This window comes from Sturnira hondurensis, unplaced genomic scaffold, assembly GCF_014824575.4.
Source record: "Sturnira hondurensis isolate 20B ecotype Veracruz unplaced genomic scaffold, ASM1482457v3 Scaffold0020288, whole genome shotgun sequence".
NCBI lineage: Eukaryota > Metazoa > Chordata > Mammalia > Chiroptera > Phyllostomidae > Sturnira > Sturnira hondurensis.
In genome coordinates this window covers 714,546-730,459 of record NW_028092919.1, presented here as the reverse complement: position 1 = coordinate 730,459, position 15,914 = coordinate 714,546, and the positions used below count along the sequence as shown (strand labels likewise).

At 55.6% G+C, this 15,914-nt stretch overlaps 1 protein-coding gene across 50 annotated transcripts in view; it reads right to left on the bottom strand.

Moving 5' to 3' along the window:
- Nucleotides 1-15,914, bottom strand: part of ANK2 (ankyrin 2) — a 292,783-nt gene that overhangs the window by 26,139 nt on the left and 250,730 nt on the right. For 33 of the 50 annotated variants that reach the window (XM_037029408.1, XM_037029411.1, XM_037029406.1 and 30 more), the window contains 10 exons: nucleotides 12,901-13,125; nucleotides 11,426-11,524; nucleotides 10,435-10,589; nucleotides 9,617-9,828; nucleotides 9,193-9,397; nucleotides 7,485-7,581; nucleotides 5,151-5,379; nucleotides 4,301-4,426; nucleotides 2,159-2,281; nucleotides 569-601 (listed from right to left, as the gene is read on the bottom strand). In XM_037029408.1, the coding sequence (XP_036885303.1) occupies nucleotides 569-601; nucleotides 2,159-2,281; nucleotides 4,301-4,426; nucleotides 5,151-5,379; nucleotides 7,485-7,581; nucleotides 9,193-9,397; nucleotides 9,617-9,828; nucleotides 10,435-10,589; nucleotides 11,426-11,524; nucleotides 12,901-13,125 (1,504 nt within the window). The remainder of the gene's footprint in view (nucleotides 1-568; nucleotides 602-2,158; nucleotides 2,282-4,300; nucleotides 4,427-5,150; nucleotides 5,380-7,484; nucleotides 7,582-9,192; nucleotides 9,398-9,616; nucleotides 9,829-10,434; nucleotides 10,590-11,425; nucleotides 11,525-12,900; nucleotides 13,126-15,914) is intronic. The other 17 variants (XM_037029419.1, XM_037029443.1, XM_037029446.1 and 14 more) reach the window with 3 other exon arrangements.

Below are 15,914 nucleotides of genomic sequence, written 5' to 3'. Positions count from 1 at the left end.
GCGGTGCCCAGCAGCCTGGAGGGAGCCTGCTGGACCACCCACACAGCGGCACTGTCATGGACTGACGGAGGGACTACATGCTCCATGGTTCTTGGTCTCCGTGGTTCTCAAATTTCCTGGTCTTAAGATCCCCTTGACTCCTAAAAATTAGCAAGGAGCCTGAAGAACTTTTACGTCTGATACACACAAGTCAACGTGTGTGGCAAAAACCAAGCTGAGGAAATGACTGAGCCCAAGTTTACAGGAGCACCCAATGCCAGTGGCCTCTGGGAGCCACCTCTGCAAGGACGTGCGAGTCGGAAGGCGGACAGTGTCTCCAAGTCACTGAGCCGGGCTAGGATGCACCCAATGTCTTGCAGACCGACCTTTGAGAACCACGGGCCAAGGGTTTGGCTGTCAGTAGTTGGCAGAGAGGAGCAGCTACTGCAGAGAGACAGGGCGGCGGATCACAAGGACACACCTGTCCTCACATAGCACCTGGAGGCGCCACCACAGAGCCTCCAAGCACGCAGTCCCCACGGCTCTAGCAACAGCACAGCCGCCCCAAGCGACAAGGTCACACAATTACCTCTTCCTCCTGTTCTTGGTCTGACTCTGACTCCTGGCCGCCCAGACGCCGCATGGGATGGAAAAGAGCAGGAAGAGCAGAGTTTAGGAGGAAAGGTTAGGACCCCACCCACCGGCCTCAACAGGAGGCGCCCTGTCCAGGGGCCCCCTCGTTCCTCTCACAGTTCACAGGGGCCGGGCACACAAATTAACTAAATGCCAAAGTCTGGAGATCCAACAGACAAGAGAACCCGGATCACAAACATGCTGATTCCAGAGGGTCAGCCACCAGCCTCAAAGCTGGACACTGAGTGGCTGGGAGGGTGCACATCTGTGGACATGGTGATGATATTGGCTGGGAATGCCAAGGCCATGAACGAGTGTGTGGTGAGTATCGTCTGGGCACCCAGGCACCGTGTGTGGTTCTGCTGCAATAAGGAGTCACTGGACACTAAGGTGCAGCTGACGCACGCGGCGTTGGGCACTTCCCTTTGTGTGCTGCGTCACTAGACCACCTCAGCGCCAGGGACTGTGTCTGGTCTGTCCCGACAGCACGCTGAAGGCTCGCTGAGGTCACGGCTGGAGCTCACTCCCTTCACAGAGACAAAATTAGTTTACTTTCGTCAAAGGAGGACTCGCAGCATCACACATGACGCCATGAGCCGTTCTCTATGTACAGGCGTGATCGGTCAGGAAACACAGCCTGGGGGGCAAAAGCAGTAAGGAGGTGCTCTGTCTTATGGGGTCCAGATTTAGGGTTTCAAATACATGCCCTCCAGGTCCTCCTTGCCCCACACCTGCCCCACCTCTCAGATACCTGGGCGTGTGGCCGCCACCTCCTAGGTGCTGCTACATGGGGCTCCCATTGGGAAGGAATACTGGTTAAAATATCTTAAAATAAAATGTTATCCCCAGCCCTGAATTCACTCAGTTGTCCTCCTTGGTCTGATAGAGCAATAGAGACTATTTCTGCATAATTAAGGAGGAATTCTGCCGTGGGGAGGGGTCTGCCTAGAGAGCAGTGCCTGCAGTTGGACCTGGGTCAGGAATTAATGTGTTTTGTTCTTTTCAACAAGGTTTCAAATCCACTCCTAGGAACTGGGAGTATTTTGTATACTAATCATGTTAAAATAGTTGAAAGTTTAATTTACTCCTAAAATACGATAGGTGATAAGATGAACAGGTAATCACTTCAGCAACAGGACAGACTGTCTGTGTAAGGCTGCTCTGCATGTGAGCCTCAGACCCCCCTCCCCAGGCTGGTCATGAACAAGGCAGCCACCTATCTGCCACCTGAGTGTGGCCCCCAGAGGGCACGCAAAAGCTGTCAGGAAGACACCATCAGTTATTGGTTTTTCAAAAATCAGTCCCCCCAAAATCTTAACTTCAAGTTTTCTGTCTTCCATGTCTAAGATGTATCTGTAGAAATGTCTCCATCGAAACAAGTCTGACGTGAGAAGAGGCAGAGCTGCTTTTTCCTCACTTCCGTGGAGAGTCACAGACGTGACAAGGAATCGAAAATGACCACGACATGTGTCTGCACCGTGTCCCTGCTGTCACACTTCCAAGGACCCAGAGACAAGACCCACACTGCCTGAAGCCTTCTCCATACCTTTATGTAAACGGGCAGGGTGATGTTTAAGTTGCAGATCGCTTGATGCACCAGGCCTCTGGTGGATTTCGGCTCTTTCATAAATGATAGTCGTCCGCAGGGTTCCTGAGTTGTGTCTCGTACCTTGAATAAGAGAAGCACAGGTGTGTGTGTCACCCACACAGGACACAAGAGATCATTTTTACGCGATGACGCTCCAAGGCATCGGGGGAAATGGTGCATTTAAGGATCTGAGTCAGGGTTAGCAGCTGCCCTTTCTCCTTGTTCTATTACCATTTAAAACAACCTTTAAAAAAAGCCGTTCAGCTTTTTTAAAAAATTGTGGTGAACTACAGAACATTTACCATTTCCATTTTCACGCTGACACGGTCAGTGCACAACCTGGCAGCACCATGCACACTCACAGAGCTGTGCCATCGTGGTCCCTGCTGGGCACATGTTCTCATTGTCTCAGACAGACTCTCTGCTCCCACCACCTGGCCACTGCCCCATCTCCTCGGCCCTGGGCCCTGGGCACCTCGACTCTACCTATCTCTGCACCAGCCTCTTCTTGGCACTCCAGATGGAGAGGCTGGGCAGGACCTGCCCTTCTGTGCCTGGCTAATGTCCCTCAGCCTATGTCTGTGAAGGCCACCAACGCCACAGCATGTGTCAGAATGTCACTGCTTTTTACGGGCCGAGTGACAGTCCCTTCAGTGGATGGGCCTGTCTGATCTCTGCATCTCTCTGCAAATGGATAGCTGGGATCGTCCATGTTCTGGTGAATGGTGCCTTTACCAGCATGGGTGCCAGGGTCACCGGGGCCCGCTTTCAGCTCCTGTGGGCACACGTATGCCCACAAGTGCGGTTACTGGATCCTGCGGCCACGGACCCTCAACGTTCTGAGGACTCACCTCACCGCTTCCCATGGGGCTGCACGTTTTGCGCCCGACCAGTTTCCCCGCCCCCCAGCGACATCTGCTGGTTCCTGATCCTCCTCTCTTCCACAGTAGCCACTCTAACGGGTGTGGGAGAGCCTATCAGCATCCCGATAACCCAGTGACCACTCGCGCTGCGGCCTTCACACTCGGTTCTCCCTAAGCTGTGGAGCATCTGTCCCTACGCCACTCGCACCCCTTCTGTTTGCAAGTGACTTCTGACATCAGCGGTATCAAACGTCAGTTTAATTAGACAGCTGTCCGGGGTAAGTGGATCTGCCGCCCCCGGCAGTCCCTGCACGTGCGGTGGTCGGTAGGAACCCAGCTTCCCTCAGGCACAAGGACTGAGCCAGAAACGGCACAATGGGAGGCTCAGGAGAGATCCTGGGAAACCAGTGGTAGACCTAACCATTGAACAGGCTTACAGACACGGGGAGAGGGTGAGCGTGGAGTGATAGCAGGATCACTGGCAACACACCACTGGGGAGGCAGCCAACCAGGAAAAGGCGACGGGGTCCAGTGCCTGTCCGGGGTGGACTGCGCATCAGCCCCAGACAAGGGCCTGCGGGTGAGCCGCGGGAATGATTGGCCCTCTCTTTCCGTTCCACGAACCTCTCGCTTACGGTGTCGACCCTCCTGAGACTTGGAGGCGCAAGTTCCAGAATGAAACTTGAATTTATTGTGGCCAAACTCCTCATTTGGATTAACACGCTCACAGGGCACTAAGGTGCCTCTGAGACTGTTTGTTGAGTGACTTTGTGAACATATGGCTGTCTGCAGCTGCGCTGGGGACAAGCTCTCACTGGGCAACATGGGCTCCTAGGCCTCTTGAGAGCTCTTGTTACAAAAAAACTGTCACTTAGAACTCCTTTTGGTCTCTTCTTCTGTGAAATTCACATATTGTAAAAACTTAAGTACAAATATTTAAAAGAAGTAACACTCAGAAAAGAGAGAGACTTCCTATAAAACTGGAAAAAGGAAAACCCCTTTTTTAAATTAATGAATCAGCTATTTATCCTTAAACACAGCATACAAATAAAACCTACAGTGGAATTTGAATTTCAAAAATAAAAAGGGTTGCTCTCCCAGAACTTCACAATTTTATACATAGGGTTTAAATAAGCACCAGAAATGACTGAAAACGAGACTTCTCTCCTTCTGAAGGAAATCAAATCCTTGCTTGGTCTTGAACCAAATGTGCCTGAAAATGCCATGCGGGTGTTACCTTGACAAAGAGGGGAAGCCTGTTCTCTTTAAAGGCAAAGAAGCTGAATATGTGGTGCTGGCCGCTCTTGGTCAGCGGCACGAGGTTGCCGAAACAGTCCACGTAGATGGGCTTCCCTTCCAGCACCTGGGGAGACAGAGGAGCGGCACGGAGACGGCAGCTGCGCCTGCTGCTGGGCCCCTGGACCCCTGGACCTGCACACACAGCCCCCCCAGACTGCCGGCGTCTCGTCTCACCGGCGACGAAGCGCGTCCTCACGTCCCCCTTCCACCCCTCACCGGCCTGCGGGGCGTGGTGGCCTATCACACGGATGTCCCCGTTTGCAACATCACGTCAGGTTACCCCCAAACTGGCGCATCTTTAAGCCCTGAACGTAGACTTCTGACTGGGCGGTGTTTGCCATCCCAGCGAGTCGGGCTACTGACCCCACACCCACGCTGACGAGCAAGGCCACCACCAGAAGTGCCGTGGAAACGCCCCGTCGCTCCACACTCGCAGTAAGGACGTGCTTCCCAACTGCTTGCTTTACGGCCGAAAATCGGTAAGAGCATCAAGGAAATATAAAACCATCTAAACTGTTGTCGTTGCTACAGACGTGCTCAATAAGTCACAATTTTCCCGAAGAAAATCTGTCAGGGAAGACTGTTACCTCCCATACTCGGAGGCCGTGCCCACAGGACTGGTCCCAACCGTCTAAAAATAGCTGATTTTGGACCTTGACCTTCTAACTGATCAAGATGTAGATGTCTATTTTTTTTTTTAGTTTATGGCTTTCTTCAGGAAGTGCAGTTTTACATGTGACCCATCAATAGAGGCACGCATGCCAGCCCACCTTGTCCGGAACACCCACCTCCACGTCCCGGCTCCTGGCCACCTCGGCGAAGTTCTCCTGCTGCTCCAGGGTCTTGTCCACCTTGTCGTCAGTCATGCAGAAACACCGCAGCCTGGCCTCAACGGGGTCGTGGGACTTGGCAAACACCACGAACTTGGCCATGTAGGGCACACAGATGATTTCTCGGTACACTTGGGAGGCAAAGGCGACAGATTCCTGGGTTTGTCGACAGTCTATCAGCCAGAACCTAGAAAACGGTTCCAGGTCAGTCGCCTGAAGCTAACGTGCAGCAGCCGAAAAATGCCCATTCCCCCAGTGGGATCGAAGTCGCTGCTAAGTGCTTCTTGGAAAAGGGCAAGAGTGAGACGGGAGACCAGGTGAGACAGGAAAGTGCAGAGCGAGAGGCAGGGGGCACTGAGGACTGTGCTGTGTTTGCCGCCAACTATAAAACTCATGTCTGTGTGAATTTCTTCACACACGTGCGTCCACATGTCCAGTCTTCAGAAGTCCACGCCCCATGGCCCAGCACTGTCAGGCGGTGCGAACCTGAACCTGAGCTGTGCTGCCTGGACCTCGGGCTGGGGCAGCCGCAAGCCTCTCCATTCCTCTCCTTTTCCTCTCACTTCTTTTCCACAGACTACACTCCTCAATAAAACTGACCCAGGTTTGCCTCATCTCGTCACTCTTCCAAAACCTCTCCCGTCACCCAAGGGGGACCCGCCCCACTACCTGGGAATCTGTTCTGCCGCAGACCTTGTCAGGGCCACAGAGCATGGCCCCTGGGGGACGTCACCAGTTTGGGGGCTCCGTGAGCTTAGCAGCTGCACTGAGCCTGTGGCCTGGCCTGGCCACTTCCCCACTGAGTCCTGTGCGCATGTCATGCCCGGCTCTAGGAGGAACACCCCGTGGAGAGAGCTGGGGCCACTTGAGGGCCATCTTCTCCCTCTGCTGTCACGCGCACGCCAGGGCGCCCGCATTGCGGCTCTAAGCCTCGTTCCACGACAGTGCCTCCTCCCCATGGTGGGCCCACGGCCCTGAGATTCCCTTTCCCCCTCAGCCTGTTTCTTCCAGTTCCTCTTCCATCTCTCTTGTCCTTTTTACTGCTTTGGTGAGATACACATAACATAAAACTTACCATGTCAACCACGGTGAAGCGCGTTCACCACACGGGGCCCCCATCTCCACTGGCCCACACAGAATGCGGAGCCCACGAAACACCCACTTCTAACTGCCTCTCTCCCCCAAATGTGACACCTGGCAGATGCCCCGTCTCCGTGAACTTCCGTGTTCTCAGAACCACACGTGTGGAGCCTGTCCCGGGGCTTCCCTGAGCACAGTGGTCTCGAGTTCAACGCAGCAGCTACTGTCAGCAGGCACTCCCCTCCCCGTTGCTCTGACTCGTCTGTGCTCTTCTCACCGTTTCCTCAGCTGTCTGGGAGCTCACGGTGGACACAGGAGCATGGTCACCAGGGGCGCGTGTTCTCCTGAGCACGCCCCACTGTGGTACCCTGTCTGACCTGAGACCCTGGGGCATGCTGCTGTCCCCAGGGTCCTCTCTCCCACCTGTCGCTGCCCCTCAGGTTCTGACACAAGCCGGGAGGCCCCTGCTCTTGGGCTCCCCTCTGGCCACCAGAAGCGTGCAGCCCCTGGGCCCCTGCAGTGCCTCCGGGTCCACGCCCTCAGCTCCCATCCTCTCTGCGTGTGAAGGAAGGAGTAGGGTTTGCCAAGCACAGAGCCACCAGCCCAGCTGCCGCATCCCTGAGCAGTCTCTGCGTGCCCTTCTCCTCTGCCCCCCAAGCAGGAAGTTGAGCCCAAACCCACTGGGTGTCAGATCCTCCGACTGTACAATGGACACACGGCCAAGTCTGTGGTCGAGACAAATTAAATGTGTGGGCAGTGCCCAGCACCCTTCATAGATCCCCGTGCAGAACAAACAGTAAATGGGCTAGTGCGTGCCATGGACAAGACCAGGCCACGTCCACGAGGGTAGGAGCCACCAAAACACGTCGGGCACATGAGTCACCAGCCTGGCTTCGACCTGGCCCCATCCTGCTGAAAAGCAGCTCTGCTCTTTGCTGACAGCAGGAACCACGCTGTTCCCGAGGCCCCTGGGACCGACCTGACCATCGCTTGTTTTCCTCAGATTTTAATCTGGCTGGGTACACTCTGTTACCGTGTCGTCACTACTCCGTTTGCAGCGGCAGGGGTCTGGTTTAAAATGGGAAGAGCAACACAGACCATGTTGAAAACCAAACTAGCAAAAACCCGCTTTTGAAGAACCTGAGAAACGGAATCAAACACAGCAGCAGCCACAGCAGGTTGGTGTGGTCGGGGCCGGGCTGCACGACATACCTGGCGGACACATTGGTGGTGAAGGAGACACACTCGTTGACAAATGTCAGCGGCGTAGTTCCCGTGATGTCTTCCCACTGGGCGGGGGTGGTTCCACCTAAAATAACAGGACCGTTGAGGCACCAGGCACAACTCTGGACTCGGGGTCATGAAGCGAGTCTTTGTGGTTCTGGCTGTGGTCGCCGGCATAGGCCCTGCCCCCGCTGTGACACACTGGGAGCCAAGTGACTAAAAGGCAGTGGAGACGGGACAGCTGACCCTGCTTCCGGAGCCGGGTGAGGGCGGCTGTTTGAACTCCCGCTCCGAGCTGCCAGATGTCCAGGCCTCTGTCGGACACTCGGAGGCCTGGACTGGGATTGCTGGCCCTGAAGATACGTCTGTGCACCACCGACGATTGCAAAAGACCCTGTAACTGACCAAGGAGCTGAAGGCTTTGTTAAAATAATGGGGAACCCAGGTACTCTGTTGTTCCTGAACTTCGCATTTCACACAATTATTTTTCATAAAATAAAACTTTCTCTCCATGTACAATGGAAGGTTAGCAAAAAAATCTTGGGAAGCATTAAGAGCTCAATGAACTCTGCAGACAGATGGACAGACGGACAGAGGCCCACGGGAAGCTTAACCCGGCAGACAGTGTCTCAGCCATGTGGTCCGCTGACTGGGCTGATGGCAGGATCAGGAAAAGCCCGCACGTTGAGTCTTTCCTACCTCGAGTCCACACACTGTATCTCATGGGAATGAAAGGGTGCACAGAGCCCCGAACAACGGGAGGACACCCAAGCCAGAGGCACGGTAACAACCAGGAGTGAGGAAGAGCTCCCCTGTGCCCCTGTGGGCCCACGTGTTTTGAATTTTGCCTTTTATTAAACTGAGGGGTAGAATTTTGCATTTTATTAAATGTAGGGGGTGGTCTCCATGGCTCGCTGTCACAAGTGTAGAAATACATGGATAAGAAGGGAGAAGCCGAAAGAGAAGGAAGCAGGGGAAACAAGGCCCCTAAATGAAGAAGTGAGGCAACCCCCCAGGTGACCGAGGCCGACGGTCACTCCCTCTGACAGTGGCCCAAATGTTGACAGAACACCAGCAGCTCAGGGTCGGCGTGAACGGGGGGGTCACCAGCCAAGTGATGGGGTGTGGGGTGGGGTGCCCTCCCACTCTCGGTCATTGCTCAGACCAGCACATTCTGGGAGCGTCTGTCTGGAGTCTGGCAGTCGTCTGAATGCTACTACAACCGTCAACTGAAAAGACCAAGCTCAGTGAATCCTGGACACACTTTCCTCTGTTTTTCCAAAGTCAGTTTAACAGACCAAGGAGGGAGACCTAAGCAACTCCCAGACAGAGGTCAGATGTGAACTACCGGATACAATCACTCAGGATGATGCTTATTTTTGGAAAGGTACGAGGTGAGGCTCCGTGAAGGCTGACAGGTCCACGGGCCTGCGTGTGACTCTCAGCTCCTCGGGAGTCTGAGGTATGACCTCAGGCAAGCCTCACCTGTCCAGGTGTCTTCTTCCAGACGCAAGGGTGTCCGACCTGGGCCCACAGGCCACATGCGGCCCAACACAAAAGCGCAAATTCATTTAAAACGTTGAGATTTTTTGTGATTATGTGTTGCCCAAGACAACGCTGCTCCTGCCGGGTGGCCCAGAGACACCACAGGGCCGCACACCCTGTCCCAGAGCCTCCCCTGTCACGGGGGCCTCACCTGTTATACTGCACAGCAGCCTCAAAGTTGGCGCTTCTCCCCCGAAGCCATTCAGCACGACGTCACTGGCAGCTTTGGGGACAGGGATGGTCATGGTGATTGGCTTGTGGAATTTCCTCCTTCGAGGCTCCAACGTGACTATGGGGCTGAAGGTGGCCTTGTTCCCAAGGATCTTCTTGACCAGCTCGCTGTGCATTGGCTGAGCCTTTGCAGAGAAAACGTATGACAAACAATAGATCGTTTTAATATGTTGCTTTTTGTCTCATCCCTCAGCATGGTGGCTGTCAGTGTGGAACTGGGGTGGGGGTTACTCGCCCTCCTGTAAAAGACCCACTGTGTGCCAGGGAGGCCCCTCTCCAGCGCGCGCTGACCAGGCCATGCGCCCGCACACCCAGCAGCGCCCCCGGCCCCACGCCCAGCGCACCTGCAGGCCCACGCGGATCCTCTTGGTCAGCGCCCCCTCGGGGAACACGGCCTGCACCTGAGGCACCACGGTGCTGCTCAGCACGCCGCCCTCAGGCCCAATCAGGTGGCTGTCCTGTTTGACGCGCGACACCACGGCGAAGTACTGTGGGAAGTCACGCGTGACGATGCGGCAGATGCGCTTGCGGTCCAGGTCCTCGGCGCTATCCAGCACTGCAGGCGACAGCGTGCGTGGTCATGGCCAACACCAGGAGGCCTTCCCCTCACCAGCACACTGGGTCCCCCCCTCACTGCACCCCAACTCTCAGGCCTCAGGGTGTCGTGCGGGACCCAGTCTATCCTGCAGGCCTGTGTCTACGGGGTCCCTCCAGCAGTAACTGTCACTGAGGCAGCCCCTGTGTGTGTAGAAAAGGGCCTTTGTGGCACGATGTCCATGAGCCCTGGGTTTCGATTCCCTGCAACCACCCACGAGCCACCTCCATGCCATCTGCCATCGCTCACGGGGCCACAGGCGTTTCCCCACCCACAGCAGGGCAGACAGGCGGGCAAGACAGAAATGAAGACGGGCTTGAAAAGCGGAAAGTTTGGACTGAGCAGGTCCCTAGGATTCAGATTTTATTTTCCTGAAGGTCACGACAGAAGACCAGGCAAATGTACTATGCACCTGACTTGTCACCAGGGAGCACACCAGACACCTGCTGTGCCGGAATAACACATGTGCATGCACACACACGTGGCCCTAGATGCCGAGTGCTTCACTGCCACGCCCCCTCACAGCCCAGTCATGCCCCTCGGAGCCGGGCCACGCCTGCTTGGCACCTTCGTCCATGCCGTTGAGGATCTCGTTGAGCTCATCCTCCGTGTGCTCGCAGCAGTGCTCCTTCCAGCTGTCGCCGTTCTCGCTGCGCAGCACCACCAGCTCCCTTTCCTTCCCGCGGAGGGCGGCGAAGTGGGGGATCTCCACGATGACAGGCCTGGCAGCAAGCAAGACACCCGGTGTGGACAGGAGCCTGCCGCGGCGGGCATGCACGCGACTGTCTGTGGCAAAGTGACCTGGATTCCTCTCTCTGGGGACAGGGCACTGGCTAACAACAGCCACAGAGCACCGTCCCCCTTCGGGGCACAGGTCCCCAGGGACGCGCTGCTGCCTAGAGCCCTGTGACGCTCCCCTGTGCGTGCAGGAGGCGTTCTGGAACTTCTTCAATATGTGTAGAGAGACATGGGTATCTGCAACGTGCACCAGCCTCCTCAGGCGCTCCCTGCGAGGGGCAGAGTGATGCCACGGTTGGACAGGCGCGGCTCAGGCACCGTGGGAACCGCGGAAACTGCGGCGGCACACACTCAGGGGTCCAGTGAGAGCACCACCAGCAGCGCGCACGGTGTGGCCCGCGAACCCCACAGACAGCTGTGCCCGGTGCCTGTGAGGCTCGGGCCCGCAGCGCACGCAGCTGGAGGTTCTCGGGGCACACTCCCTCTCGGTTCACAGAGGCCGTCGGCCTTCCAGTCCAGGTTGCTTTGATACAGACTCCAAATTTACCATAACGACACCATAATTAGCACATAGTACCACTAGGCAGGGCTCATGCTTTAACGAAAATGAAGGTCACAGCACTTTAAGGGAAAAGGCATAGAAACATCACTCAGAAACAAAAGTCACATACCACAGGGGTCGGAAATGGTCCACTAAAGAGAGGTCATATACAGGATTTAAATCATAGAGAGGGACATGTCATGGCACGATGACAAAAGAGAAATCATATTGCAGGAGGAGGGGGCCCACAGCCATCAATTTGCTTTAAGTCGCTCCTACCCAAGGAATTTGGTTCCAGGAGGCCCCAGCTGAAGGATGCGGCTGACCAAGCTTTCTCCCTCATTAAGTGGGGGGGGAGCCGCTGGCAGGTGGAGTTTACTGAGCACATCCAAAGCAGCAGTGAGAGAGAGAACATCAGTCAGCTTCAGGTGCGGCTCCCAGCGCCCCAGTGTCACCGCAGACCGGCAGGGCCGGCTCTGGTTCTGCCCCCTCCATTGGTCACGGGGAGCCAGGCGCAGATGGCCTCGAATGCTCAATGGAGGTGCCGAACGCCAGGGCTCACGGGGGCGGGGCTGGCCCTGGGGAGGCTCCCCCAGGGCCAGGGCATGAACCGAAACAGGAAGAATGTGCTGTTCCGCAGGAACGGCGAAGCTGCTGGGAACACCGGGAGAACTCGGGCTCTGCGGAGAGGCCTGATGTTTCCACGGACGTTCCCACACAGATGTGCCCCCGCGACCCGAGTGAGGGTGGGGACGGGCCTGAGGCAGCAAGGGGTAGGGCGTGCAGACCGGCTCCACCCAGACCCGAGGGCTCCCTCTGGAGGGGGGCTTCTAGAACCGCAAACAGACACGTAATTCAGAGCAACCCACCAACAGTTGGCTCCCAATTACTAGGTCTTAGAACGACTCCTAGTTCCAGAGCAAGAACCTTCTCCCGACGTGACACCAGCAAAATAAGGGCTCATGACACACAGGACTTTGTCCCCATATCTGAGAACAAAGGCTTGCTGTGACAGGACTTAAATACAATTGATTCGTTTCAAAATATTTTGAAACTCATCCCCCTCCAGAACGTCATCTTTTTGTCAGTTTTCAGCGGAAGCTACGTATTTCTTGCCAGATTGAAATACCACTTAATAAAACAGCAGCCATTCAAACAAATAGAAGAGGAAAGGCTAATTTTGGCTCAAAACTGCTAAAACAAGGATAGTAGACGTGCGTCTAGATTTCATCGTCTCAATGACCACTGTGACCAGACAGCCTGCCTGTGTGATTGTCAGACACAAGGCGGTGACTGTGGTGACGGAAGAGACAGGACGCAGAGTGACCTTGGGCTCTTCTATAAAGGGTGACTCCGTTCCCAAGGGTGATTCTCTCCTAACTGCACGGGGCCTTACACTCACGTCTGGAATAGAGCAGTGTTTTTTCTTACGACTCTCCCATATAGGCCTCGGTGGGGCAAAGAATGCCCACCATGGCCCACCGCAGTCACCCACACTGGGAGGCCAGCGGCTGCTGCCACATCCCTGACAAAGGGTCGTAACTAGCCTCACAGTTGAGCCCATGGCAGCCTTGAAAGAACAGGTGTGGAAGTGGAGCTAGGCCTCCAGAGGCTACTTCCAATTTTCAGAAAATTCCACAGGGCCAATGTCCCTTTACAACGTTTGACGTACCTTTGTGCCTTCCGGCCTAGTGGCGTCCGGTGGGATGCACGCTCACCGGTGACAAAGTGGGAGGCTTATCAGAGACTCTTACCCCAGGAACTGAGCACCAGAGGGTCCGACTTCGATGAGGCGGCTCGCCAGGCCTTCCCCTTCCACCATCGGGGGCATGGTCGCCAGTCGGTGGCGTTTCACCAGGCGGCAGGTGACCCGCGTGGGGGCCGTGCACTTGCGTGGCGGGATGATAATGCGCAGCCCGTGGTGCCTGCAGCCCCGCATGGCGCCCCCGCGGGCGTCCACCATGAAACTGACCAGGAAGCTGAAAGGGAAAGCAGACAGTGGCCGAGTCTGCAAGGTCGCGGGCAGGGGCACCAGCTCGCTGGGGGTCACTGCAGCCCGTGCGCTGTGTCCTCAAGTCATCCCCTCGTTCTTGACATGCACGGCAGGAAAAATCTGTCTTTAAAAGTCTTTCTACTTTACACCAATGCCTTGATTTTGGTTGTGCTATTGTTTTAATTTCCATGCTATTTTTATCTGAAACCTAAGGTTTCCCCTAATTTTTGTTGACAATGGTCATAATAAACTACGTCACAAACATATGCAGTTGACATGGAGAGTGGAATGGGATTCTGTGAAGATGCCAAGGAGTCACCTTCCTGTGTGCGCCCCAAANCCCCCCCCCCCCCCCCGGAGAGAGAAGTGAGGACAGAGCAGCTGCTGTAAGTTGATTCCAAGTTGCGTCTTGGCCAACTCACTGTCATGTTGTGACTTGAAGAAGGATGCACAGGTCTTCCCCTAGGTCGCACCGTGCGTGTGCATCCAGCTCACAGGAGCCAAGGTCGGGGCAAGGAGAGAGGGGATGGCCCTTCTGCTCCATGTGTGACGGGGGAAACCCTGGCTCCTGCCAGGGAGAGTGTCAGTGCCGTGTGACTGTCCCCAAAGTGTAGCAAAGTGAATGTAGAGAATCACAGGCAAGAATTTAGAAGTGGAAGGGCGTCTCTGTCATTTTTGCTCCTGCTCGGCCCAGCTCATGGTTCACGGGCAGCCATCCATCCCAGGCGGCTCGGCCTGTCTGTGTGCCAGGGGGAAGGGTCGGTCTGAACGCCGAGGGTCAGCGGGGCTCCTGTCACTTTGTCCGTCACCACCCTCACTGATGTCCGGGAGGAACTGGCTTTGCCCCGGAGCAGCTCTGCCTGCACACACACACAGACACGTGGGCAGGCGGCGTGTGTCCCAGACACGAGCCCTGTCGCTGTCTTTGGCCGTGTCGTTGCATTGCAAGGTTTGGACACCAAAACAGCAGGAAGGAAGCAGCACTCGGAGGCACCTGGGCTCAGCCAGCAGCCCGGGCTGGTGCCCCACACAGCACTGTGTCCACGGCAACACCCAACACATGGGAAGGTGTCCAGCCCAGGTCCTTGAGAGACGGAAGCACAGTGCGCTTGTGTCATTTTCACCCAAGTGAGGAGAGAGAGCTCAGCACCCCTCACAGCAGAGCACAGGCTTCGCCGGGCACGTGATTAGACAGAGCGCCCACTGCTGGCCCCCAAGCGCACAGGCAGGGCCCAGAGCCTGTGCAGCCACCATGCGGGAGGCACCCAAGGCCGGGGCACCCTGGCCCACGGAGTGCTTACTGTGGCCACACTGCACTCGGGGGGGGGGGGGGGGGTNAGGTCGGGGGGGGGGGGGGGGGAGTGGACAGTTCGGGCCCAAATGTGGATGGTTCTGGTCTTTATCAAAACACTGTGTGAGAATGTCACCTGCTTTATAAAATATGCTGTTACCCAAAAGAATGGAAGAACTAGCTGACACTTGTGGCGAATATGAAGGTTTTTCTTCCTGTCTTATGACTTTGACTATGTTTGTGTTATTTTTATGAAAACTAGAGAAAAGCTACTGAAGTTTCTGCCTGTGCTGTTGCAAACTTGTAACAGCAGCCTTCCCTACCGTCTGCACCTGCTGAAGGCACTCGGGCATTTCCGCTCAGGCACCCACCAGGTGTCTGCACCTGTGTGCTGGCTTGGCTCCTGCTGCCACGGTCTCCACCTCGGGGTGTGCAGAGCATCCCTTCTGGGGACCTTCTATCCAGAGGCTGAAGGGCTACACTGCTGGCTGGAACAACACGTTGGGACGTGTTTGACCCCTTTTTCATTGGCTGCTCCGTGCGAAACCCTGTTGTTCCCATTCACCCCACAGCTTCCTGTTCCTGAGACATTTGTCACCCTCCCACTAGGGGCTGCCCTGCTGAGAGTGGGGCACAGGCTCAGGGTCTGAGCCCTAAGGAAGGCTTCGCTGACCCAAAATCACATTCATCCCTGGTGCCTGGGAAGAAGCCCTGGCAGCAGCCACCCTGTGTCCCCCAGGTCCTGGCACAAGGTGGGTGACACGTGTAGGGAAGAGGACAACTGCTGAATGAGTGAGTGAGCAGAGTGAGAAGAGCAAGCTGGGAGACGCTGTCCCGATTCACGTCTAATACAGGGGAGGACAGCTCGTGTAGAAGGGGTGTACTTGTCCGGTCTCCAGGCCGCCGATCCACTCTGAACTCATTCAAACAACCACACGAGGGTCTTCCGGCCCCTAGAACCACGGAATCAGACTCCAGCAACATAACTGCAGAACAGCCAGCTGATAAAACAGCTGAGCGGGTGGAGCCATGACCTGAAAGCAGTCTCTTCTCCAAACAACAGGGAATGAGAGGGCCAGTGACTGAAGCTCTGTCTGGGTGGGAAGCCTTTTAGATGGAAGTCAATGTGCTGATCACTGAGTCCCAATCGTTTGTAACAAAATTGGGTAAGCCTTTGAGCATTCTCATTAAAATGTCAGATTTCAAAAGGTGCCGGGACTTGGGTTGGCAGTACGAGGGAACAGTTGTTCTGCATAAATTTCCAAAACCCAAAAGCAGATGAAAGAGACCACTTTTTTGCACCACAGGAAAAGTGGATGGCTGTACGGTGCTGAGTCGTGAGGTGATGCTAGAGTCGATTTAATAGGTTTGGTTCTCTCGTGTTTTCAGGAGATCAAAACTGGGACCAGACACTGTCGATAAGCCATCGGAGGTGAGAGGCATCGAAGTGAAAACGCAAAGCGAGGTGTGTGCGGGGAGCCGGA